We start from the raw sequence: 26,223 nt of genomic DNA, 5'->3' as shown, positions 1-26,223 counted from the left end.
CACTGAAATGTGATCCAACTGGCATTTCGAGCATTCTACTCAAATTAAATTTTTTCTGGTTTTTTCTAAGTACGTGATTTTCAACAGTTGTTTTTTTACGTCTCACACTAGCAAGAAGAGAGTACTGAAAAATCTACCAGCACTCCAGGCCTGTTCTGTTCGCCCCGGGTATGAACGTCGATTAATTAAAAACCATAAAAATTGGATAACGACCTAGATTGAGTGGCTGCCATGGCGACGATAATGATGACGGCGATAGTCATCATCGACGTGGCAGTAGCGAGCGATAGCGGCTTTATGCATACCAGTAAAGGGCATCAAGGTTAAGTGATGGATTTTTTCGCTTTTATGAAAACCAATGTGGGGAAAAAGCCAACAGGCGCCTACCATCGAAGTACGTACAACGATGTTGAAGGGGAGAGAGAGAGTCAGTATGACATTAAAGTTTAATCGTCCTCAATTATGCCAAGTGCTAGCCTTCTTAGGGCGGCAGTTTACGGAAAAGTTCCCGATATCATGCGAATCGAACGACTAAAGAAAAGACCAACAAAAGACAAATATGCTCCATTGGGTGCGGTGTCTTTGTGCAATTGAGCTCGACAGTAACCAGACAGTAACGACGAGTGGCTAATTTCCCAAAACAACAGAGAAAGTCAACCCAGAACAAAATAAAATTGATAAACAAAGAGAAACGCAATGAAACAGGTTGAGCTCGGTAACAAAGTGAAACGAAAAAAAACAACAACGAAAAAGCCGAACAATGAGTGGAATTTTCGTGAATGCATACCCATTTTTTCTTCTACGGTCTAAAGCCAGTCTAGGCTTCGAAAGTAGGTATACGAAACAGACGTGGCACACAGTGAAACTTGCAACAGGGCCGGATTGTGTTTGGAAGATGACTGTTCCCGAGGACAAAATGTGGAAAAGAAGAGAACGGATGAATAATCGAGCTGGCACAATCCGATCCTTTTGCGGTGGCTACAGGCTGCTCCTTCGTCTGCAGGCTGATTGCGGAAAAGCTCGAGAAGGTCCCGGGACTGTCTATACGTCCCTACACAGACAAATCGACCACGGAAAAGGCATTCAAGCAGAAGCAAATTGAGCATTATAAACGAGTCCTGGAAAGAATCGGGTAGCAAAGGGTGGGTGCGAGAGGGTTGGGATGCGTAATGACGGGGAAAAAGTAGGGAACAAACAACGTTGGGTTGGTGGTGGATTGTTAAAGCTGACTAGAAGAGATGTGGTCTTTCCAAATGATTCGGGCTTTTTCGCTGTTGTTTGTTAGAAGAAGTACAGAAAAGATAAAGTGGCAAACATGAATACTAGACCGTACAGACAAACTTTTGTTTGTGTAGAGTACTCTTACAAGGTAGAGTAAGTTTTATAACTATGGTTAAATTCCATTAATTACAGGTATACAACATTTTTAGTTTTTGGTTCTACTTGCCTTAAACCCTCCAAACGGGTGGCAACTAAAATTTTGGAATTTTTTTCTCATGCTGTCAAAAAAGACAAAGATACATGAAGAAGATCTGATTTACCGAAACTAAAGATTTATTATCCATTGTTGAAAAACAATTAGTGTGCATTTGAAAACAATCCGTAATCGGTTGTTCGGCGAAGATTGCGTTTGACGTCAGAAGCGTCAGAAATAGTCAGAAACAGAAGCGTTGTACGGCCTTCATGTCAACTTTACGAATGCATCTCTTGATTTTACCAATCAACTGTTTGCAATTCGTGGCTCTCCAGTTATTTTTGTACACCAAGGAACTCAAAATCCCGAATAAATCTTTGATTGGGCGCACTGAGACAGATTTTTCGGGTCGTGGTTCTTGGGTAAAAATGGTATCGAATGGGTATTCAGGAACGATTGTGTTTTTTGGCGTAATGCGATGATGCTCTATCCGGCCAATACACGTATTGTCCATCTGCATGATGCTTTTGTAGAAAAGTTTGAAAATCGCTGTATCTCAAAGTGTTTTAACAAGTTTCTCTTGAAAAAGCATGATAAAGTTGATTGTTTTTATCTACCAATTTTAGGCTGTGGTACTGTTCTACAATTCGTTTTTTGGAGTGAAAAGCCTATCTCTTTTAGTCACCTAGAGAGACCCGAGAAGTCTGTTTCGTTGTTGTTTCGAAAGAGATTTGAAATTTTGAAGAGGCGTCTCATGCCAAAGAACGAATTGTAGAAACGTACCAGAGCTTCAAACTGATGGATTGAAGGAATCAACTCATCGTGCTTTTCTAAGAGAAAGTTGATAAAAACGCCTTGAGAAACACCGATTTTAAAGCATTTTGCTCCCGAAAAATTACTAAATTTCATATTGTAAGAGATTTAAGAGCAATTTTCAATACAGTATTTCCTTAGTTGTTGAATGAAAGCAACAGAATTGAACTAGCTAGCATACTTTTTGTACCAGAGATAAAAATGTTTAATAACTCTGTAACGATCGAGATTTAAACATAGGCGTCGAAGGATTTTTTCCATCAAATGTAGTCCTCTATCACCCCCTGAAATATTTGCATCAAGCTACTTAACCTTCTGCTGCTGAGGTGCCCTAATAATATTATTAGGCTAATATTAACGATTATACTGACGTGGTAGTCTGCTGGACACCTAAACTTAACTTAATTCTTATGTATATTTAGATTTTCATTATTTTAGAATTGATAACACATATTTAGCAACCTATTGGATGTAATAAAACCGCAGATATGAGTCGGAAAGACTCTGCAAACTTCCTTTTTTCCTTTTTTTCCTTTTTTTCCTTTTTTTCGGGTTATCCAACTGGTCGCTTAATAGCGTATAAAACTCTGCGCTGGGCCCTTTTGTGTTGTCAACAAAGTGTCAGGGAGACCTCAAACATCAATTCTACCTGACGAGACAGGCACTGGCGCCCACTAAAACACAGGTAGAGCCCCAAGCATAGCCGTCACGCCTATACCCGCAGGCGGAGGCGTTTCGGCCCTGCGCGGACTCCACGAACTGACTCTAAGATCTCTCTGCCAAAGGCCGGAATGTCATATTTTAAATATAATGATGATGATGACGATGATGATGATAATGATGATGATGAGAAGAAAAATAATAGATCGAATTTGTAAATGTGCTTTGGACTTTTTGTACCACTCGAGTTGCAATATGTGGTATAGTGAAGAAGTGGAGAATTCGTCAGCCCCGCCTGACACTGGTCATCAACCGCGCGCCCGCTTTTAGTTTTCCAACACAAACAACCACAAATGAACCAATAGATAAGACAAATTTCGGAGCAACTCGGATCAACTTATCAGGGCAAATTTAATCTTTCATCCCCTTAGCATTCACAATGCATTCCCACGATACAAAGTAAATTGAGCGCAGCACAAGCTGGACGTTCGCGGTAGTCGACAGAAGCTTCAAAATATAGAGACTCGCCCGCCTTCCAACCCTCGAGACCAAAGTGCTGTAAAGCTCTGGGCTTAAACGTCTCTTTAAGACTCGACCCCTTCCCATAGACAGAGCCCGCGGGCAGCCATCAGAGGTCAGGACAGCCACGGGGCCAGTGCAAAAATCCTACTCTATCTAGCAGCACCGCCTAGCCGAAACTTGAACACGCGACACGAATTGACCTAATTTTCCCATCTGCTACCTAAGAAGTGCTATTACCAAGAAGTGCTTCGGCATCCAATCGGATCTGGTATCCCGCTTACATCCCCTTACTAACCCTAAGCCCCCGACCAACTCAATCAATCCGACATTTTTCGGAGATATTTGTGACAGTTGTTATAAACAGGGATGAATCCCAGAAAACTTCATCTATTGTCAGAGATCCCCATACTGGCCTTATTCTTAAACGGAATAAAAGCACTTTCTGAACAACTCAACAATCACATTTGGTAAATTTTTACCCCGAGTCCCACTTGAAATCACAAAAGTATTTTGATTTATACCCACATTCAGAAGTAAACGTGACCGCTGTTCATTTACTGATTAGTTAAAAAGCCCTACACCACGACAAGGTTCAGTTTTATCGTAGGGAAATGCAGAGTCTTTCCGACTTCCGAATCAAAATACAATATAACACATCTCTTGCATTTCTTTGATTTTCGGTGTCTGTCAGACTACCACCTCAGCCGCACAAGGTTAACACCCTGTATAATAAAAATCAGGCTCGCGACGGCCTATGGATTCAAAACGTGACGCGAAAATCTTCGTCGGAGATACAAATGCGCTATTCGGGAAGGAGGAATGCTTCCGTCCTGTCATTGAAAGACATAGTCTTCATCTGTCGACCAATGATGACAGTTAGAGGAATGGTCATCCGTAGCACTTACTTTCCACGTTCGATTATTCGTAAACACATCTGGAGGCATCCAGATGGAGACTCTACCTCTAAAATCGATCATGCCTTGATTGACAGATATCGAATGTCATCGATGTCCGGTCTTTTCGGAGACCAAAATCGACGCTGACTACTAACTTGTCTTATGTAAGATTCGCGCAAGGTTGTCGAACGCGGCGGAGGCTCGCAATGAGAGGACACTGCGTTTCAACATTCAGCGCTGGATGGCAGATGGCGTAGCAGTGGAATACGCCAAAAACCTTGATCAACGACTCGCAGAACAACAGAAAATACGGAAGAAGATATAAGTGGGCTGTGGAACAACCTCCATGGTGCCATTGAACCAACTACGAGAAAAGCGGTAAAGACGACGCGTGGAAGACAACGTAACGGTTGGTTTGATGTCGAATGTCAGAAAGTGACAGATGAAAAGAACCATGCCAGGAGTCGCATTTTCACTGTCGCTACTCGTCAGAACTGAACTACGGAAAAAAGAACCCATCATTTGGGAAAACGCGACTATGAGGGTCACGTGGTTACCGGCGCAGAGGAGTGATTCGCCAGCAACGACACACGGAGTTACTAACTTGCTGACAAAACGGCGGTAGCAGCGAGGTGGAAGGAGACGCTGTTGAATGGAACGGTAAACACGGAGATCAGCAGGAACGGGATAGGATTTGAAAACAATGGCCCAGCTGTGGAGCCACCAATACAGGAGGATGTTAAGAAGGCAATCAGTCAGCTGAAAACGGAAAGGCGGCTGGAAAGGACGGTAAGCCGGCATCGCTGCTAAAAGTGGGAAGCTACCAGCTGTCTGCAGCAATCCACCGGATTATTGTAAGGATCTGGGAGAAAAATGCCGGAGGAGTGGTTAAATGACCTCAATTGCCCTTTTTTATGAAAGAAAACCTAACCCGAGTCAGCTACTCGGACAAGTTCCGGATGGACAATTCTGTTCGTGGACTTTAAGGCGGCGTACGATTCAGTCAAACGAAATGAGTTGTGGCTGATTATGCTAGAACCTGGTTTTCCGACGAAACTAGTTAAGTTGATTCGTGCGACGCTGGGTGGGTCAAAATCATGCGTCAGAATAGCGGATGAGACCTCAGCCGCTTTGGTGACGTTGGATAGACTGAAGCAAGGGGATGCACTCTCTAACCTGCTATTTTACATTGCTTAGGAAGGTGCATTCTAGCAAGGAAACTCGCAAACTCATTTACTGCGGGCCACACAACCATTTTTCGTGAAAAAAACACATAAATGCCTTGGAATGACATTTGACCAGAATTAACAGTTCAAACAGAGCATCGTTTACAGTTTTGATGCTTAGCAAACCAAAATTAAGGTAAAGATAAAGACTAAACTAAACTTTACAAATCAACTTTTTAGAATTAGAAAAGATTCCGTATGCAGCATCCACTCTTTTCGCAGTTAAAAATATTTCGACAAACAAAGAGCGACAAACAGTAATGCACTGCACCTAGAAGGAGTCTCAAGAAAGATTAACTGAAACCAATACGAACAGCATGCCGAGGACATTCAGCGCGGATTCCTTTGGATTATCATCATAGGAAGATGATAGTTAGTGACAATTCTGGGGACCTGTGGAATACCAATCTGACGTCTGATATGCCTAACGCCACCTTTCGAGAAAAATGAAAAAATCCTGAAACATCTGGAAGTAAAGCTTCCCCTCACAGCACAGTTTGCTACACCCGCAAGTGCGCCATGGAATTGAAGTCCTAGATTCACGTCTGACTCATTGACATATTGATTCTAATTACGGGCTTCTAAAGCATAAAATCACAACTAAGTGGAGAGATGAAATGACACAGATTTATAGACAATACTTCGAGTCGCGAAAAGCTGTAACGTTCGGGTGGGTCCAACAAGCGAGCTGATAGCGTAGCCAAATGGAACTTAGAACAAGAAGTCGGTGAAAGCATCACACTGAATCACTGAAGCGAAAAGTTGTATTAAACATTCAATAACCTTCCGGTGGTAATTACAATGGAACATAATCACAGATAATAAATTAGTAGGAAAAATCAGTAAATTATTGGTTTTTACTAGAAACAATTTCAAACAACCAATTGAATAATCAAATAAACAATCAAACAAAATTAAACATTTCATAGCCAATATGGACCAAATACACTAAACTTTACGCATATTATAACAATTCACGTCAGTATGAGTATCTATTGTACAACACCAGAATACTGCAAAAAATTCGATAAAAATGACATCACAACTTGAACGACCAAATGTAACAGGCAGCGGCCACAGCACCACAACCCAATGATTATCATCTCTCGTCGTTCGTAGACATTACTACAAACCATTTTCCAGCTAACGATGTGTAACCCTTGCATTACAAAGCGAGTAAAAGGCAACAAAAAACAAAACCTTGGCAATAATCCCGTTGCAAAGTACGTACTGTCGAGCTATTTTTAGAAGTTCAAGTGCAGTACTCCAATTTTGCCCCCACCACCAGCACCCATGCGTGCAGAGCACAGCACAGAGGTCACTCCGGTGGAACTAATTAATTCAAGTACAAAAAAGCACTGCCAGCCAAGCTGGAACCCGGTACATCGTATTCGGGCTAGCATAACGCACACACTGACAAAGTCAGTGGCAAGTTGGATACTAACTAACGGTAACTGCCTCCCCGAAACCAGAATCCAAGTATACAACAACTGCAAGCACTGATAGTAAAAACAATAAAACCGACTAAACTGTCGGGCTGTTGTGCTACTCACCAAAACGTTTCGCTGATTTTCTTTATCCAGTAGAAACTCCATACTCTTGTGCGGCCTTCCGGGTTCATTGGCAATGGCTGTTGTCTGGCGGTCTTTAATCCCATTAACACCGACCAGCCGCTTGGAACCGCCATCGCCAACGCCTATCACGACGCCGCCGTCGTCGCCGGCAACGCCCCCGCCGCCGAAACCACCACCTCCGCCACCGCCGCCGCCACCACCACCGATGCCATGATGCACCTGCAGCTGATGATGGGCTGTGTGGTGATGATGATGGTGCATGTGGGACGATGGACCGCCAAGTTCCATCAGTGAACGTGTCTTGCCCGAGATTACTGTCTCATGGGTATCCAGGTTTGTCTCGATGAGACCAATTTTTTGCTCACTGCCCATAATGTGGTTGAAATAATTGCTGTTGTCACCAGCACCTACTGCTGACTGTGGCTGGTAACTGGATCTACCTGCACTACTGTTGTTGTTGTTGCTGTTGCTATTGTACCGAGCACCGACCGCGGACCAAGAAGGAGATATTCCGGTTGCTCCTTCCGTACCGTTAACCGTATCAGCACCGTTTGTGTACTGACGGTAGAAGCCACCACTGCCGTGGCTTTCGTCCAGATCGATTTCCGTCCTCGGCGGTGTCGATGAGGCTCGTTGCGAAGCATGCGCATAGCGCACTCCAGTTGGGGTAGATCGTTTCGTACACACACCAACGACGCGTGGGGGTTGCTTCGGCAAGGGTGGCTTCCCGCTCAACACGTGGTTTCGTTGTCCGCCACCACCACTCGGCGTAACAGGGCTGCTGGCAAAACTTGTGTTCAAAATTGATGTCGAATTAGAAGCCACCGACATGCTGGCATCGTCCAGCTGATCTTCCCCGTTATCCTGCAAACCAACCGTATTCATTGCACGTAAATAGTACTCTTCTTCGTCCATAACTTCACTGGCAACACTGACACTGTTATCGGTAGAATGCTCTTCGCGAGATTGCAGCACAGCCGGGTCTTTCAGAGGAATATAAATGAAATCGGCCGACACTTTATCGATACCGGAGGACTCTTTCACTTTCCCGGCCGGAGAGGACAGTTTATCATTCGCTCCCGCGGCAGCAGTGCTGCCGACCTTTCCATTCGATGACCCACTGACACCATCTTTGTTCTTCTTCGATTTACCACGGAACGAAAATCGAAAACCGGACGACAGTCGCGATAGGAAGGTTTTTCCTTTCTTTTCCGCTTTACCGTTTTTGAAGTTTTTAATCAGATTGTTGTTGTTGTTCACAAATTTCGGTGCCGGCTGCGCCGGTTGGTTTTCATCCACTGCAACCGGGGGATTCGGTGGGAGGGTTGATTCCGCGGCGATCAGGTTTCTACTAGCGTCAACACCATTCGGTCCGATCGTGGACGCCATCGTCGGGATACCTCGCTCGGCAACGATCACTTTCGTACTGACGAGCTCGCCGCTTTTGTCCGGTTGCAGCGCTGCATGTTTCGCTTTTTTGCTGCTGCCGCCGCTTGTGTCGTTGTTTACAGCACCACCAGAGTTGAGCATATCGTTGTCTCGCTTTTTGGACTCTCTCGGATGATGATCGCCTGTGTTACTCTCCGGCGAGAGAGAATCATCAATCATGACGTCACCAAAGCCGACCAGGGTGTGATCATTCTCGAACGGAGCCGGCGTCGGTGCTCGTTGGAACTGTTGGGCGGATGGTGCTTCGAGCGGACGGTGCTGATTGTGATGATGATCGTCAGTGTTGGTGTGATGATAATTGATCGATGATGAATCAGCTTTATTTATGAGCTCACACAGGCCCGTTTCCACACTGTTGGCATTAATCAAAGTGTTTGTTTGGGTTGCGATCAAGTTCGCATGGTCGTAGTCGTCCTGCTCGAAATCATCGTCGTCGATATCGATTTCAAAGTCTTGATTGGATATGATACTTGCCGTGTCGTCCGGTTCCAGTTCGGAGCTGTTATCTTTCCAGATGATTTCCGACACAATCGGACAAAAACTGACCCCCTTCGAAAGGCCACATTTCGAGCTGGAGGCAGTCGTAAGGATTCCAGTGCTTCTAGAGGCCAGCTCTCCGCCACCGATTTCCAAACAAGAAACATTCTTCAGCGAATTGTGATGAATGTTGAGGCCTCCGTCATCGCCGTCGCCGCAACCGCCTGCATGGTAGTAGTTGAGATTGGGTGTGCTCGACACGAACTCACGCTTCGCTACTACCACAGGCGCGTGTCGGGTGGTAGAATAATTATTAATTAATTCACTTGACTTGTTGACTGCATTGTTATGCAAGTTGAGGGTGGATTCGGTCGGATCGAACGTGCAACGTTCCAAACTGGCTGCGTAACAGGTGACTAAGTTGGTTGGATCCTGATCGAAGGTACGTATCCGCACCTCTGGCGGTTTGGGTGTCGCAATCGGTCCCTGCGAGTGGTGGGGATTTGTTTTAATTTGCGTTCGCCTTGGTGGCGGTTGGGGCGGTACCGCCGCAAGCGCTTTAAACGACGAGACCTGCGGCGCTCCTCGCTGTTCGTGCAAAAATGCCGCGATCGGTTCGTATGTTTCCGCTTGATCATTGATGATTGACAGATTTCGGTCGAAATGAGCGGAAATTTCATCCAGCAGTGAGTTAAACACGTTTTTCTCATCTTTATCCACAGAGAAAATGCGTTCCTCTTCTTCGTCTTCATTGAAAATTTTCTTTGCCTCCCACGACGATCCTGCCATTTCGCGCACACCACCCAGCCGTGTTCCGCTACTTGTTTTGAATGTGTTCCTATTCAAAAAGTACGGCTTACTGTTTTCGTCATCACTGTAGTCCAGCACCGTCAAATTCGCATAACTGGCCCGTATGTCAATCCGCGGTTTAGCCGCGGTTTGGAAAGTTACAGTCTTCACACTCTTAACCACCGTAGGCACTAACACTTCTTCTTTACAGTCGTACAGATCAAAATTTTTACAAGCTGCCGAGTCCGGTTGCAAATTCCACGAACAATAGTTACCGGAGCTGGGTGCCGACTCGCTTAATTCGAACGAATTCAACGATTCGGACTGATCGCACCGAAAGTCAGACTGGCCTGCAGCGTTTCCGCAAAGATTCAGACAATCCGGTACGCTGGAGATGGAAAAATTGACGCCACCATACTCCAGGAACTCACTAACCCTCCGCCGTTGGCTTTGCTTCCGGCTGCGAATACGTGTCACTGCTGCACCGCGACGTTGATCACTGGCAAACAGATCGGGCGAACTGGCCGAAATGATGGTTCTCCGACGGTGTTGCTGCGGCCGAGGCCGTTTACGCGAACAGGAAAGCTGTTCTATATCATCCTTCTGTGACGGACGACGATGGCTATTTTTAGGTTTCGGTTCGGCACGGTGGTGACGATCCAGAGTCGTCGCGATCGTCGCCACTGCCATCGGATGCCTCTCAAGTGAGTCGGAGGATCCACTCTGGGACGACACAGGCGAAGACGACGACGACGACGACGTTAATGATGGCGATGGCGGCGGCATTACTTTGCTTGCAACGACGAACGGCGTTTGTCCCTCGAAGCCGGGCGTGCGCGAATGTTTACTTGAGTCTAATTCTATTTTTGTACAATTATGAATATTGGTTTTTGCGTTTGCAGTATACCAATGTTGTTCTGGCTTGTTGAGCTCATACTTATTGGGTAGACTTTCTTCGCTGTTGCACTGCGCCATGCGGTGCCCCTCACGCTCATGCTCCTCACACTGTTCCTGTTCCTCCTCCTCGTCCACATCACACACCGTCGAAAGACGGTTATCCTGGTGAAAAGAAACATGACGCTGTTCGTAGTAATCCAACGGCACCGGGTCCATAAACATGTTTACGTTTTCTGCCGAGCCAAAGTTCGTCAGACTCTTCGATTTGACCCGTAAATTATTCATATTGAAATGCAGGTGATCGCAGTATCCACTATCCTCACTGAGACTCTCGATCGAGTTCTTCGTTCGAAGCTGATTTAGCGATTTACGCCGATCGGAACACCGCAGAGGACACCGCACAATGCCGTCCGCCTCATCGGAGGAACTTTTCGCTACCTGGGACTCACTAGGACTCGGTGTGTTCTCGTGGTTCAAATCACACTCGTCACTGGCGTAATTACAACTACTGCCACCACCACTGCTGCTACCACTACTGCTCACACTCGAGGAGTACAGCTCAGAATCACTTATATTCAGCACCGGTTGTTTGCCACTACTAACCTCACCGCCATTACCTGCCTTCAGCTTACACTGTTGAATCAAATTTGACGCAGTTAGTAAATTGTTGCTTTTCTTGGTGGGACTGCCCGAGTAGAATCCAAGCGTTTCGGCGCCCACGTTCGAAATCCGAAGGTTCTCGCTGCCGGCAGTTCCACTGGCAGCGGCAGCACCAGCCACCGTATCGGAAACCAGTCCCGATGAATAAAGCGATGGCGACGATCCAGACAGCGGCGCCGAAGCTACGGCTACCGATTCATTCTGCAACTGTCGCTCCAACGACTCGAACTGGATTAACGACGAGGATCGGCTCAACGACGCGTACGACAAACTATCGGAATCCGTAAACAGATCGTGCCCAATTTCATCGAAACGCAATCTAAAATTAGAGAAAAATCGAAAACAGAGAGGAAAATTAATTTACGCTGCAAATTACGGACGGCGAAAAATTGCAATAAAGGTTGCACCTTACAGCTGCGCTAGATTGGACTGCCATTTCGCGTAACCGTCCCACGTACGCCAGCCGACTGATCAGCCCGCGATCGTACAATTACCAACTAACTGGATCAAGATACAGCTGTCAGATCAGGACTGGAATCGCATTAGTACCGGAGCGTGACTTAGGAAATGCCAATCCAATCGAGCGAGAGACACGCAAAGTGAAAGATTGCAAAACAAGAAAACACCACTTTCTTCACACTCTCCGGCGACGTCCCGGCGCGCGCCGACTAATCGAATTTCACGTACAATAATAAAAACGGACGCTTTGTGAAACACGTTGGGAATCGCGGCTGGCAGGCTAAAATACTTCTCGTTCGCGCAACCTGCGCGATAATACTGCCAACCAACGCTCTCGTCTCGTCGTTTGACGGTGCCAAATAGCGATTTCGGCTACACGCGAAGAAAGACCACTTCTCCGTTCAGATCCCGTCCATTCCAATCAGAGAAGTGACCTATGCAGTAATTAGGCAAAAAAGCTCACTTATACCCCGCTAGCTTAGCACAACTATCGACAGTTTGAAGTTTAAAGAGCGTTATCCAGCAGCTGTCAGCCTGCCTCTGCTTGGGCCTGGGTTTGTTGCCTCTCACGAGGCATCGCGTCGCTTTGTTCGTCCGTTCGTCGTCGGAATGGAGCGGAAGAAATACCTACTCTGGCATCGACCGCGGACCTAGCTAGCTTGCCGCTTGCTTCTCTGCACGGTGCGACGCGCGTGATTCGCGCTCGCCCAAGACCACGATCATCACGGCTAAAGTGGTGTGCGGAGGATGCGCGCCGCTAGGGTGGCACTATTCTGAACTGGTAGAGAAATGTTAGTGCAGTCAGTTAACTGATAATTTTTATTTGGGGAAAAATTATGGTACAGATTGGGCTGAAGGGTCCCAGAAGCGTGCATAACTGCGGCAACGTAACTGAAATGTTAACAGTTGATGATATGTTTACAAAAATCAACAGATTTCAAACAAATTTTAAATATTTGACAACTTTATCTAAAAAACCCATGACACGGTTCCCCAAGGAACTCCGGAATAACTCCGGGACCATGTGACATCTGGCCATTATCTATAGATATTGTGAAAATAGAAAATATTTTCAGGAAAATTCCCAAGTTTGGTGTAAAAATATTGAAAGATAAAAAAGTTACGGCCCATTTAGTGAATTTTGCGGTGCTAAAAAGACCTTGCAGGGGTTAAAGTGTAAAAACACAAATTTCAGGTAAAAATCCAACCAATTTTGACTACTTGCTACCGATAATTTAATTATTCTGCGTGACAAATAACGCACTTTTAAGTTCCTACTGCCAATTTTTTGGTTGAAAAGCTACTCAAAATCTGAGTTTGTACACTTTAAGGGTTCTTCGAGTATTTTTGACCAAGTTTTAGCTAAATCCAACCAATTTGCGGGTAAACTTATTTAAAAGTGTATACCGCATACATACTCCCACGGTATCGCACAGAATTTTTACAATGCATAAACTGAAATGTGAAATGTAGGGGAACAAGGGGTAAAAAGGTCCGGCGGGGTAAGAGGGACCACATCGATTTCGTCAAGAAATCCTTAAATTTTCTACAAATGCCCCAGTATGTTTTGTTTATTAGTCTATCTAAACACTTTCGAGACAACCTGTGGCACTCGGCCGTATCCAACGTCAAAACTAGAATCAAAACAAACTTTTCGTTCGCAGTGTCTTCATACGATATAATTTCAGCAGCAAAATTTAAGGTTTTTCACCAAAAAAAAGCTAAGTATTTTGACGTTTCACTTACCACTGACTTTAATTGGGCAATTCTTGTTCTGCGTGTGGCGGAAAATGTATATAAAATAGTACGGATTGAGATAAAAGCAAAATAATATAAATTGTTAGCTAGGGGTAAGACGGGCCATTTTTCACGGGGTAAAAGGGCCATACGCCATAGTGCTCATAATTGCCTAAAGTTCTTCTGTTTAGTGTCTTAATAGATTTTAAAAATATTGAATGAAAAAACCAACCTTTTTCCTGTTAAATTTTGACAGATAAGCATTTCGTTTACGACTTGCAGGCTTCATCAGTGTCTTTTTCGAAATAGAGTACACCTGTAATAAAAATTATCCCTGAATCTGAGATCATCCTGTTTAACACAGAGCCTCCCACGTCAAAAGAAGCCAACAAATGCCATTCGAATAACACAATCAATGTAAATTTGGATCTAACGGAATCAAAATTCGATGATTCCAATTCATTTAACGTTGCCTTCTTTACCTTCACCTAAAGTTAATGGTATTCGAAGGGTAAACGTCCTGCTGACAAATCAACAAAAATAACGCCAAGAAAAGAGTAAATAAAAACCAGTGGAGTAAAATAACGTCTACTCTTATTTTCAAAATTGAATTAGTAGTAAAGTTCCTTCTTTTAGCAGGTGTCTAAATTAAACTATACCTTCTTTTAGCATGTACCTAAGAACCCCTTAAGAATTTGTTCTTACTTTGTTAATAATATTGAAATTGTGTTTACAACTCAAAGAAACCTTCAAATCTGCCACAATCCGCCTTACTCCGCCATGGTCCGTCTTACCCCTTTGGTGGTCCTTCTTACCCCGCCTGGTTGTGAACGAGTAATTTTAAGACGTTTCGAAAATTGATGAAAAATCACGGAAAAATAAACTAATTAATTCTTTATATAATTTTTAATGGTAGATAAATGAATGCTTTTCCATGTGTGGAACTAGAAAATATGAATTTTCGTACACATTTTATGCTAGCAATTTATTCGGTTAGGGGGGCCGTCTTACCCCGTCTTCCCCTAATTTTATTCTTACTTATTTATGAAAAATCGGGGGTTGGATCGGTAACGAACACCTCGTAGTTTTGAGTGATTCTTATGTAAAAAATCTGTGGAAAAAGACGGAGTTGGAATATTTGAAATCAAATTGTACTCATTGAGAGAAAAATCGAAGACCCCAATAACAAGAAGACTGGCAGCTCTGTCAATATTCGGGAGACACCGATGGTAGCTCGCTCTGCCGGCCAAGGTCGTCCCTGGATGCATCTGTGTGAGTGAGTGCTATTATTCATACCGCCATGCCAACATAGTCGAATAAACACCAATACAGAATTTTGGTGAGCTTATTAGCACTCATGAAACGAAATCCTGGGGCTGAGCGAGGTCCGCTGGCCGGGTACTGGCGAACACAAGACATCATCAGGGCAAGTCTTGATCTACTCTGGCAAACGAGGAGAAAATGCTACTCGAGAAAGGGGAATTGGATTCCTACTAAGCCCAGAGGGGCACATGCGGCCCTGATGAAGTGGAAACCGATAAATGAGCGAATAATCGTTGCCAGATTCAGAACACGGGTTAGGAATCTTACAGTAGTCCAGTGCTATGCGCCAACAGATGCTGCCGACCTGCAGGAGAAAGAGAGTTTTTACAGTCAGTTGAACAGCGTGGTTGAGAAAATCCCGAAGGGGGACATCCAAATCCACATGGGTGACTTCAATGCGAAGATTGGCTCAAACAATGTGGACCTTGAATCGCTGGATTGGTGGATCGCTCTTCCCCCATAGACCAGTACATAAAGTCATGTGAGTTTCCCGCGACGACCGAACAAAAAACCAAATCGACCACATCTGCATCAGCCGAAAATGGCGAAGGAGCCTTCTTGATGTACGCAACAAACGCAGCGCTGATATCGCATCCGACCATCATCTTGTTATCGCTGAAATACGTTTGCGCGTCGCTCGTGTCCAACGACGGGAGGAGAAAGTTGGGTGCCGCTTCGATGTCCGCCGATTGGAGAAGTCTGAGGTGAAAGGGGCCTTTGTCGAGCAACTTGAATCCTGAGCCCCGATGTTGCCATCTGGTAGAACCGTCGAAGAGCAATGGACCGGCATCAAAAACGCTTTTATCGCGACCAGTGATGAAACCCTCGGCAAAGCGCGTAGCAAGCGGAGGGAGTGGATTTCGGATGAAACTTGGAGGAAGATCGACGAGCGGAGAGAGGCGAAAGCCGGCATTGAGCGATCGCGAATCAGATCGGCTAAGACAGCTGCCCGTTCACGATACGCCAAACTGGAGAGGGCTGTTAAACGCTTGTAGGCGGGACAAGAGAGCCTGGACTAACTCCTTAGCCGAACAAGGAGAAACCGCTGCCGCCAATGGTGATATCCATTTGTTGTACTATATTTTTCGCCGCCTTAGTGGTGCCAGTATGAATACAAACATGCCACTAAAGGACAGAGCTGGTCAACTAGTGACTGACCGTACAGAACAGCTTAAGCGATAGACCGAACATTTTGACTAGACTGGTAGACTGGATGCAGGGCATATTGGTCAAAGTCCCTAAGAAAGGAGACCTAACTGAATGCGGTAACTGGCGTGGCAGCACGTTGCTCTGCATTACTCTCAAAGTACTCTGCAAGGTAATCCTCAACCGAATTCCGGAGAAGATCGACGCTACTCTCCGGCGGCAGTAAGCTGGATTCCGTGCTGGCCGATCATGTGTAGATCATATCACAACGCTCCGTATTATATTGGAGCAGATCAACGAATTCCAGGACTCTCTTCTACTGGTGTTCGTTGACTTCGAAAAAGCGTTCGACCGACTCAACCACGAAACATCTGGGACGCACTTAGGCGAAGAGGAGTTCCAGATAAGCTAGTCCATCTCATAGAGGTTCAGTACGAGGCGTTCTCATTAGAGTTCTGAATTGAGAGACTGGCCATGGCAACTCAGTAGCTCGCGAGAACTTGTCATCATTAAACCAGCGACACACGTTTCATGTAATCAGTGAGTGTCGTTGGTTTAATTATGCCAGTTTTTGAGTGACATGGCCAGTCTCTCAATTCAGAACTCTAGTTCTCATGCAAGATTTTGCACGACGGCGTCTTGTCCGACCCCATAAGGGTTACTGTTGGCGTGAGACAGGGCTGCATTTTATCACCGCTTCTGTTTCTATGGATGAGATATTAGTTGGAGCAATTGACAGTAGACCAAATCTAGGATTGCCTTGGAATCCTCTAACGATGGAGCAGCTGAATGACCTCGACCTAGCTGACGACATTGTCTTGCTCGCACAACGCCGAAACGATATGCAGAGCAAGTTAGATGACTTCTCCGAGAGCTCCCAGGCAGCAGGTCTCACAGTCAATGTAGCAAAAACTAAGTCGATGGTAGTGAACACTCACAATTCCACCAACTTCACAGTCGCGGGACAACAAGTTGATCAGGTGGACGTTTTCCAATATCTTGGTAGCCAGACAACGCCCGATGGTGGTACCAAGACTGATATAGCCACACGGATCAGGAAGGCCAGGGGTGCCTTTGTATGTTTGCGAAACGTGTGGCGTCTCAGCGGAGACAACGCAAAAACTGCAGGTACTCATTAACCGGTGCCTGCGATATATCATTCGTGCTTGGTGGCCTGACAACTGGATATCCAATGAGGAACTCCATCGTCGGTGTCGTCAATGGCCGATAGCCAGAGAAATTCGTGAACCTAGATGGAAATGGATCGGACACACCTTGAGGAAAGGAGCGAACGAGATCTGCAGAGAAGCACTCGACTGGAATCCACAAGGACAGCGTAGAAGAGGCAGACCCAGAGGCTCATGACGACGGAGCTTAGCCTACGACATCCGGGATGTAGACGAGAGCCTGTCCTGGCGACAGGTAAAAGCCATGGCGGGTAACCGTCAGCAGTGGAGATCTCTGTTTTCATCCCTTTGTTGTGCCGGACCGGCGGACATGGACACATAAGTAAGTTACTAACACTCATGCCAAATTCACCACCTTCGCAAACACAAGCGGCGCTGGTGCTGACTCATGGCGTTTATATGGAAAAATAACAGAGAGGCCAGTCTTGTTAGTAATGGGGCTTCGGAAAAATTCAAATTTAGTTTTTAAATCGAATTTAAAAATATTTGGCAGCACTGCTGTTGAAAACATATTTTCGAACTCCTTGGGCAATTGCCTTTGGAAACATGATAATATTGTCTTTCCAAACCTAGTATTTCCAGAGACATAAGTAAAAAAAATAACAGGATGGGCTCAGTCCCGGCGTAGTGGTTAGCATTCACGCCTCTCACGCCAAGGACCCGGGTTCAAATCCCAACCCCACAGAAGTCACGAATGACCCAAAACTGGATAAAGTGACTATAATCTAAACAAAACAAAAAAAATAACAGGATATGACAAAAACGTGTCTTTTCTTTAAAAATAGAAGTATTCCCATTAATCGAGGGGACGTCCAATCGGCACCAATCTTAGGGTTTTTTTCTTGTTGACATGAAACGGACAATCTGACAAAATTTGGTGAAGGTCGGTTACACAAGTTTCGACTTTTTCGCGGTCACTTGATGTGGAATGACCTTTAAACAAATTTAACTAACATTTCCAGAAAGTTCCAATGGAAAGATATCGATTTTCTCCAACATCGCTTCTTCGGAAAATCCTTATTTTTTGAATGTAGCATCATCGTAAAACATTTTTTTAATAAAAATGAGAGTACATTTTTTGGAATTAAAATTTTATTATCTGAGTTAAACACTGTTCCAATAAATTATATCTCATGAGCCAAGCTCCGTAGAACAAAAACGTTCAGATGAAAATGTAAGTAAATTTTCTCAGCAATCAGGACAAAATATCTGGATAGTATTTCTCAAAATTCGAGACATTTTTGCCCGTTTTGGACAATAACGAGTCTAAAGTTTGTGTCATTTAATATCTGGGCACAAAATGACGGATCCATCTCGAAATCATGTTAATGTAATAAAAATGTCGAGCACTCAAAATTAAGGCCATTTTTTGCACTTTAAAGGAAAAATGGCGAAAAAATTATTCCTATTTGGTTTTGATGAAATTTTGAACTTTTCTTGGAACTTTTCTTCCACATCATATTTTGGAGACACTGCTGGCTAACCTACAGAGACTATAAATTACAGAGGCGCCCAGACACTCAAAATCCGCTAAATTTTGAAACAAAATGGAGAGTACCATCATAAATAAAGGTAATTCTCCGCTTTCGTTCAAAATTTAGCGGTTTTCGAGTGTCTCGGTGCCTCTGTAATCTATAGTCTCTGTAGGCTAACCTGAGCGCCAATTTTCTTTCACCATCTCTTCATTTCTGTCGCATTTTGAGTCACCTTCCACGGAATATCTGAGACGACTATGAAATTGGCGACGAGTGGCTCAAGACCGAGTTGAATGGAGAAGAGCGCTTGAAACAGCATGAGCCACCCCGGCTCTATGCTGAAGAAGAAGAAGAAGAAGAAGAAGAAGAAAGAGAAAAAGAATTTAGCTTTTCACCAGAGCAAACTGTATGCTTTATAGCTTTGTATCGAAAAGCTGCATTAAATTATAGTGATAGCTGTCAAGCAGCGAAAAGCATAATCGGTTTTACTGCTGCTTTCAGCAGAGCGTGATAAGACTATTTCAGCTTATGACCTGGAGTGACATTGCGATTCTCGTTTCGAGTGATTTTGGTTCGTTTCGTCCACGTTAAACGAATGGGCGAAACGAACCAAAATTCCTCGAAACGAGAATCGCAATGTCACTCCTGATTATTATAGAGGTGATGAAAACCTTCTGAAGAGTTAGTCATTTGGTCGGAAGGCTGTTTTATAGCTGTCATCAGAAAATTCTGGTGATGCTCATAGTTTTATTAGCGGTTTTATGGAATTGGTCATGAAAACCACTAGTGAAACGTAATAAAACTTAAAATCGTTACTTGGGTGGGAATCATTTTAGAGGGTTCGAGCTGTATTTCATCCGGGTATGTTCTGGTTCAAGTGACCCCGGGGGAAAGGCCACTTTGCGACCTGAACCAAAACATATCATGCGACATCATAAATCAAACTAGAGTTCAAAAACTAAATCAACGGAAGCCAAATCAACTACCTGGGGTCACGTTGGTCATATCTAGACATGTTCCGAGGAATCCCGGGAGGTCCCAGGTAAGTGTATGTATGTATGCATTTATTTGTTTATTTATTTATTAAGTCGAGATAAACAGACTATAGTCCCAATGATGGATAAGCATAGCTTAATCTAATAACAATTACAGTGAAGAAATTACAATTACAAACACTAACAGTTTTCTTAGTCGTCATTCGTGGAAAAAAAACATAGAAAAGTTACGATGGACCGTTTCACGTGACAAATTAAAATCAAAAGCGAATGCAATCCGATTGAAAACTGGCTGTATACCAGTCAATGAGCTGTTTCGTCCGTAGTTGGTTCGTTGAGTTGTTCTGCAGTGCCCTGGAACAATGCTGTCAATGCTGTTCGTGAAGGACTAAAACGGGGTTGTCCCGGGAGGTCTCAGGTAAGTGGGCACTATCCAACATGAACGAAAAATTAATGTGCAACATCTTAAATCACACTACAATTCAAAAACCAGATCAATGAAAGTCAAGTCAACTATCTAGGATCATGTTGGTCATAGCTGGAAAACTCCGAGAATCCCCAGGGAATAGGGAGGGAAACTATCATTAAAAATCGTTACTGATAACTATCAGTAATTTCAGTACGTTACTGATAACTATCAGTAAATATCAGTAATTTTACTCATCAGGACATTGAAGCAAAAAATAGGAAATTGTAATATTATAACTGCATTCTTCATTGTAAGTTTACTTTGTAATTTACCAAGCGGGTTTTATGGAGGCTCACGCAACTACGGACCAGATTTTTATCACCCAACAGATATGTTGGGAGCACATCGTACCTACGCATCACACGAGACACGAACCAGTCGATCAAGACCTGCAATTGCACTTATTGGATGAACACGGTTTCTCAGATAAACTGACGCTACTGATCAGAGCTATTAGATCGAGTGGTGTGTTTCGTGCGCATCTCGGGGACACACCCTTCGAAACGCGGCGAGGGTTGACAAGGTGACAAAATGACAAGATGACTGATATCATAGCTAGGAACCTTGCGAAGGTGGAGGCTACCTACGCCAGGTTGAAAGCAGTAGTCTAGGAAGATCAGATTAATAATAAATACGTCAAAGATCACGTACATGAAAGGAAGAGGTTCCAAGGGACTAAACGCGTGCCTCTCACGGATGGTAACCCTTGACGGTGACGAACTAGAAGTGGTAGATGAATTCGTGTATTTTAAATTGCTGGTGACCGCGGACAACATTAGTAAGCAAATCCAGCGGCGCATTCAAGCGGGAAATCAAGCTTACTTTGCCCTTCGCTATACGCTACGATCAAGAAGCATACGCTACCGTAGAAAGCTGATAATGCACAAATCTTTTATTAGGGCAGTAGTTCTTTATGGACTCGTAAGGTCGCTCACGAAGGATATACGCGCCCTTGCCGTGTCCGAACGAAAGGTGCTGTGGATATTTGGCGGAGTACAAACTGAAAGTGAAGAGTGGTGGAGACATATGAATCACGAGTTACAGGCAGTTTTTAGAGCGAATCCCATCGTACATTTGGCGAAAGTCAGTAGGCTACGGTGGGCCAGACACGTCGTAAGAATGCCGGACGATAGTGCGACGGAAACAGTTATCTTGAATAACCTCACTGGCACCAGGAACAGGGGGCTGAACGTGCAAGATGGCACGATCACGTCGAAAGTGATTTGTGACTTTTGAAACGACTGGAAAATTGGCGACGTGTGGTCAAAGTTCGATTTAAATGGAGACGACTGCGTGAATCAGCACGAGCTACTCCGGCTTTACGCTACTGACGTTGACTACGATATATTGTGTCATCCACGTTTATCGTACGTAACTACCGACCAATAAGTTTAATCTAACTAATTTTTCTAACGGGACAACGTAACAATATCAGTAAAAGCAAAGCCTAGGTGCTACATTCCGTTATCGAAACTTGACCTTCTGTTTTCAAACGACAGACTTCGCAGCCAGCTGTTAGAGTACAGGACAATTGCAAGGGCCAGTTGCTACGATCCTATTGACTCTAACAGCCTCTCCCAGCCGAAATTAGAACATACGACGATTGGCTTATTAGGCCAGTGTCATACCTCGAGGCCAACTGGGAGGCAACTATATTTATTTATTTATTTATTATTAAATCAACGGGCTCGAGATAACCCCCATAATTGTCGATAGCTACATAAAAATACAGTCAAGTGAGTAAAATACAAATATATCAGTAAATATCAATAATAGCGAGACCTTACTGATACTTAGTGATATTATTGCTTACTGATAACTATCAGTAGTTAATGATAGTTTTCCCATCCCTACCAGGGAATAAGTGAAAGCAGCTTTGAAATGTTGAAAGTTTCATTCAATTCGAAGAGCGTCGGACAAGACTTCACATTTTCAAGTGAAAAATTTGAAGTTTGAATTTTTTTTATAGTTGTATGTAGAAAGGTTTTATTTCACAAATAACATTTCGCTGCCAATTTATGCGGTCTCATGCCCTGTCTAACACTGAACTCGCAATGAGATTCAAATGTCCAGCTAATTGAACAAAAAAGACTGAACTATACACTGTGGCAATTTAATGGGCATCAGATGCATAGTACTGGTTTAATAAACAGCCATCAAATAATGATTGATTTATTATCATAGTCCATAGTTTGTTAATCGTAGTATCACTAATGATTTTAATACCACCCCATTAGTCCAACCCATTAGTTTATAAACGTACTAGTAAGTAGCGTCCGTCCGCGTGAGCATTCGTTTCTGTTTCTTCTCGAACGCATACAGTATTGAATAACCATTGCCGTCGTTGTCGTCGTCGTCGTAGTTCGTCGTTCGTACGTCGGTGGCGGTGATGGCGTCGTGGCCGTGCTCGATTCGAAAAGAAATAAAAACACTCTAGGTTACCTACACAGAAAAAAGATACATACCAAAGGAACAACAGGCCGCTTTTATTACACCCGGTGCACAGTTGGACGCGGTTTCTTTATCAAGTAGCTTCAATCACGAATTCGAAACACAACGAATTGAAAGCTTGCATGGCACGGCCCCGTTGTTGATGGCACACAGAGCACAACAACAACAACAGCCCAGTTTATTCGTAGTCGATGATGCGCGCAGATGATGGCGGAGATAAATGTCTATGTGATGATGCTTGGCTGCGTAAAGCAACCGACGACGACGTCGACCGTAAAGCGAATGGCGCAATTCCTTAAATTACTGCTCACATTACAACAGCATTGTAATAAATCGCCACACTAAATTACGCCAACTAGTAGGTCAGCCAGCCCCAAAACGCGATCACGCTGCAGCAGCAGCAGCATCAGCGTGTTGAATCGATTAGTGCTGAACTCTGATGATGCTGGTTTCGATATTGCGTTGATGATAGCGACTAACTCCCGTGCGAACTCTCGGCGGATGGAGGCGGCTGGTCTTTTCGCAATTGGACGCACGTACCTACCTACGAGGTTTTGGTTTCCACTTCCCGCGCGAGGCAAATGTAAACTATTCGACTGAACTGGCGAACTGAACCGAACCGTTGTTCGCCTGTTTTGACTGCGAGACCTAAGCTGTTGCCGTCGCCGTCGTCGTCGAATGTTTGCTGAGCTGCGGACAAAACTTGTAATCACACGGGGCTATGCAGCCGTGCCGGTTCGAGGGAAATAACCGATGACGAAGGAAAGTAGTATGATAACAAAAACAAAAGTAGGTATTTTCTATGTCTATAGGCAGAGAGTTGCTTTCCGCGACACTTAGCAATCAATCATATTGGCGTTTTAGGTGTGCCAACGGTGTTGGTTTTGTGCTAATTAGATATGCGCACAATTTCAGGTAGGGAAATTTTGCAGTTAGAATCGTTCAGTATTTTCATTAATTCATGACCAAGAAATTGTAATAAATTTTGCAAATAATGGAAAAAAAAATTCAGGCTGAAAATTATTAGAGAACAACTAGGTGAATTACTCGTCAATCATCCACTCAGTTTAATCAGTTGCTCCCCCCATTCTTTCCTAGGGCGCATACATCATTCAATAAGTGCCTTGATTATGTGCCTGCCTATGCATATATCAAAACAACTTAACGAAGTGTCAGTCCCGAGTGTCGTACCCCGCGGTAACCGATACAATACCAAAAGAATATGCTTAGAGCACGCGATTGGTGATACATATTATTACACAGGTCTATACTAAAGAAATTGCCGTTGGAGGTTAAAGTCGGGTCAGAACGCACAACAGGCCGCACGAGTCTGCCTCGGAAAACAAAAACTAAACAAATCAACTAGTCCCAATAAATCCGAAGAATTCCGGTCAAACAAACGTCTTTGCATAATCCGCACGCGGGGTGTTCCACTGTATGCCGACAGACACTGAAGCACCGCGATTTTCAAAGTGTTTCACTGCGGCGGTTTAGATTAGCCGCGCGAAGTAAATTTAGTTCATTAGTATTACAGTTGAGGTTCGGAAATTCCTCCGAGAAACATTGAAGCGAAACTTGAAACGCAGCCAAAAAGGAATCGATTGAATGAATTGATACTTGTTGAATGGCAAGCAATAAAAGAGGAAGAATTTCGTTTGAAACCAATTGTGACAATAAAACTTAACTCGATCCAAGCAAATCCTGTTCACGGTATGAGTATAAAACTAAAATAATATTTCCAACCTGACAGGAATCAACGAGTGTCCGACCACCTGGTGCACTGAAAGCACGTATCATGAACACCAGAAACAACGCAAATTGAAGGTCCAATAGTCACCAAATTAGGAGCGAACCGTACCGGATTATCATTAGTAATTTGTCCAACAACAAAGTCAACTGCTGACCGGTGTGTGGTATCACTTCTAAGGGTTCTTCCTCAACCTTTAAAAGGTATCTTTTAACAGAAGTGACACGGTAAGACGGTTTTTGAGTGACATTGAACTGCTGCACTCTCGATGGCTTCAGCTGCTCCAGCACCGTTGCAATATGTATACAAAGAGTAAACACCGGACGGGTGTGGAGATTTACACGATCCAGACCAACCCCAATGGTATTTGGGTCAGCGTGACGGTGTCGAAAAACGAAACTCCTCAAGGGTACTCGACACACTTCAGCTTAGGCCGCCGCTCCATTAATCTACAGTAAACAAAACCGTTGAGCTTACTTTACAGCGTGTTCACTTTTAGCCGCATGTATGCGGCGGTGGTACCAACCGTTGCCAACAGTTTAAATTCGATAAACCGCGCGGAAGTACTCGAGTACTGAAATACCTGTTAACAAGCAACTACTTAGCATTACAATGCTTTCTGTGTGGGAGAAAATTTTTAAGAAAAAAAAAACATCTTAACCACTCAAACTTCGAGTCTACACATCGCCGTACATAATCACAATGTTAGTAAACGTTATGCGTAGGTTAAAAATTATAATTCACTCGTGTATTGACAAGGGGAATTAACTCTTAAAGAGTGCCCGCTTAAATGATTGTTATGAATCCACCGCGAAAGTATGGGTATATTATCTTGAAGCAGGCCAATAAAACGCTCACACAATGCGTTGTTGGAAGGCTATTTCGCTGTGTAGTAGACCAGACAATTAGTTGATCTCCCAAATAAACTGTTACATATGATGCCCCGCAACATAATCCCTGGCGCTTTACGGCTTCGTTGTTTCGTTTCGGCTGCCAGCTTGTGTTGTGTTGTATTTGACGGTTATTTCTAATTTGTTGTGTCGTGCGTCAACCCGTCAAGCTTGGAAGGTGTGGTGGTCTTCTTACGAAAGTAGCGACCGTTTGGCAAAAAGGTGAACAAAAGTGAGGGGGATGCAATCTACTATAAAGACAATTTATAACCGAACTACGCAATAATTTTGCAGTAACTTATGGGTATCCGGGAGGCTTCTCCGCCTAGTAAGCTTTGCTTAAGATTTGCATGGTTTTAAATAGTTGATTAATTATAACTTTCCTTTTTTAGTTTTTTTAGTAGAGGATGTTGGAAACGTGACTTGAGAATTGGAGAATTAAGTAATAATTGTTAACGAACCTGAAACACCCGGTAATCCTATGTACCATTCTGATTCAAACTTCGCGCAATTGACCTGAAACTTCGTTAAAAGTAAATTGTTCGATAAAATCTTTATTTTATCCCCATAAATGGTTTAGTAGTAGTAATTTATTTGTTACTAGCTGACCCGACAAACTTCGTATTGCCACAAATTAAACTGTGTTGTACATAAATCGTGAATCTCGGATGACCTTTGTCACAATCTCGAGTTTTGTAAGTTTCTGAGGAGCTCAACCTTAGATGATTAATTTTCACAGTTATGTAACTATGAAAGCAAGGGTAGTTTAATAAAAAAAAATTAGAATTTTTCCTCACTGTTAGGTAGCAAACAAAACACTCCCTTCCCCCCGTTGCTCATCCAGGTATAACATTTCGCCGAATACCATTTCGCGAAAAACCTTACGCGGAATGTACCATTTCACGGAAAGCTTTTTCGTGGAAAGTACAATTTCGCAGGGGTGATCTAAAGGAAAGTAATAGGTAGA

The 26,223-nt window shown here is 43.9% G+C and overlaps 1 protein-coding gene across 1 annotated transcript in view; it reads right to left on the bottom strand.

The window, feature by feature from the left end:
- Positions 1 to 26,223, bottom strand: part of LOC128741812 (uncharacterized) — a 261,707-nt gene that overhangs the window by 137,346 nt on the left and 98,138 nt on the right. The window contains exon 4 of the mRNA XM_053837872.1: positions 7,085 to 11,696. Coding sequence (XP_053693847.1) covers positions 7,085 to 11,696 — 4,612 coding nt within the window. The remainder of the gene's footprint in view (positions 1 to 7,084; positions 11,697 to 26,223) is intronic.

The sequence above is a fragment of the Sabethes cyaneus genome, chromosome 3 (genome assembly GCF_943734655.1).
Source record: "Sabethes cyaneus chromosome 3, idSabCyanKW18_F2, whole genome shotgun sequence".
Taxonomy (NCBI): domain Eukaryota; kingdom Metazoa; phylum Arthropoda; class Insecta; order Diptera; family Culicidae; genus Sabethes; species Sabethes cyaneus.
This window is presented reverse-complemented; position numbering and strand designations above follow the sequence as displayed.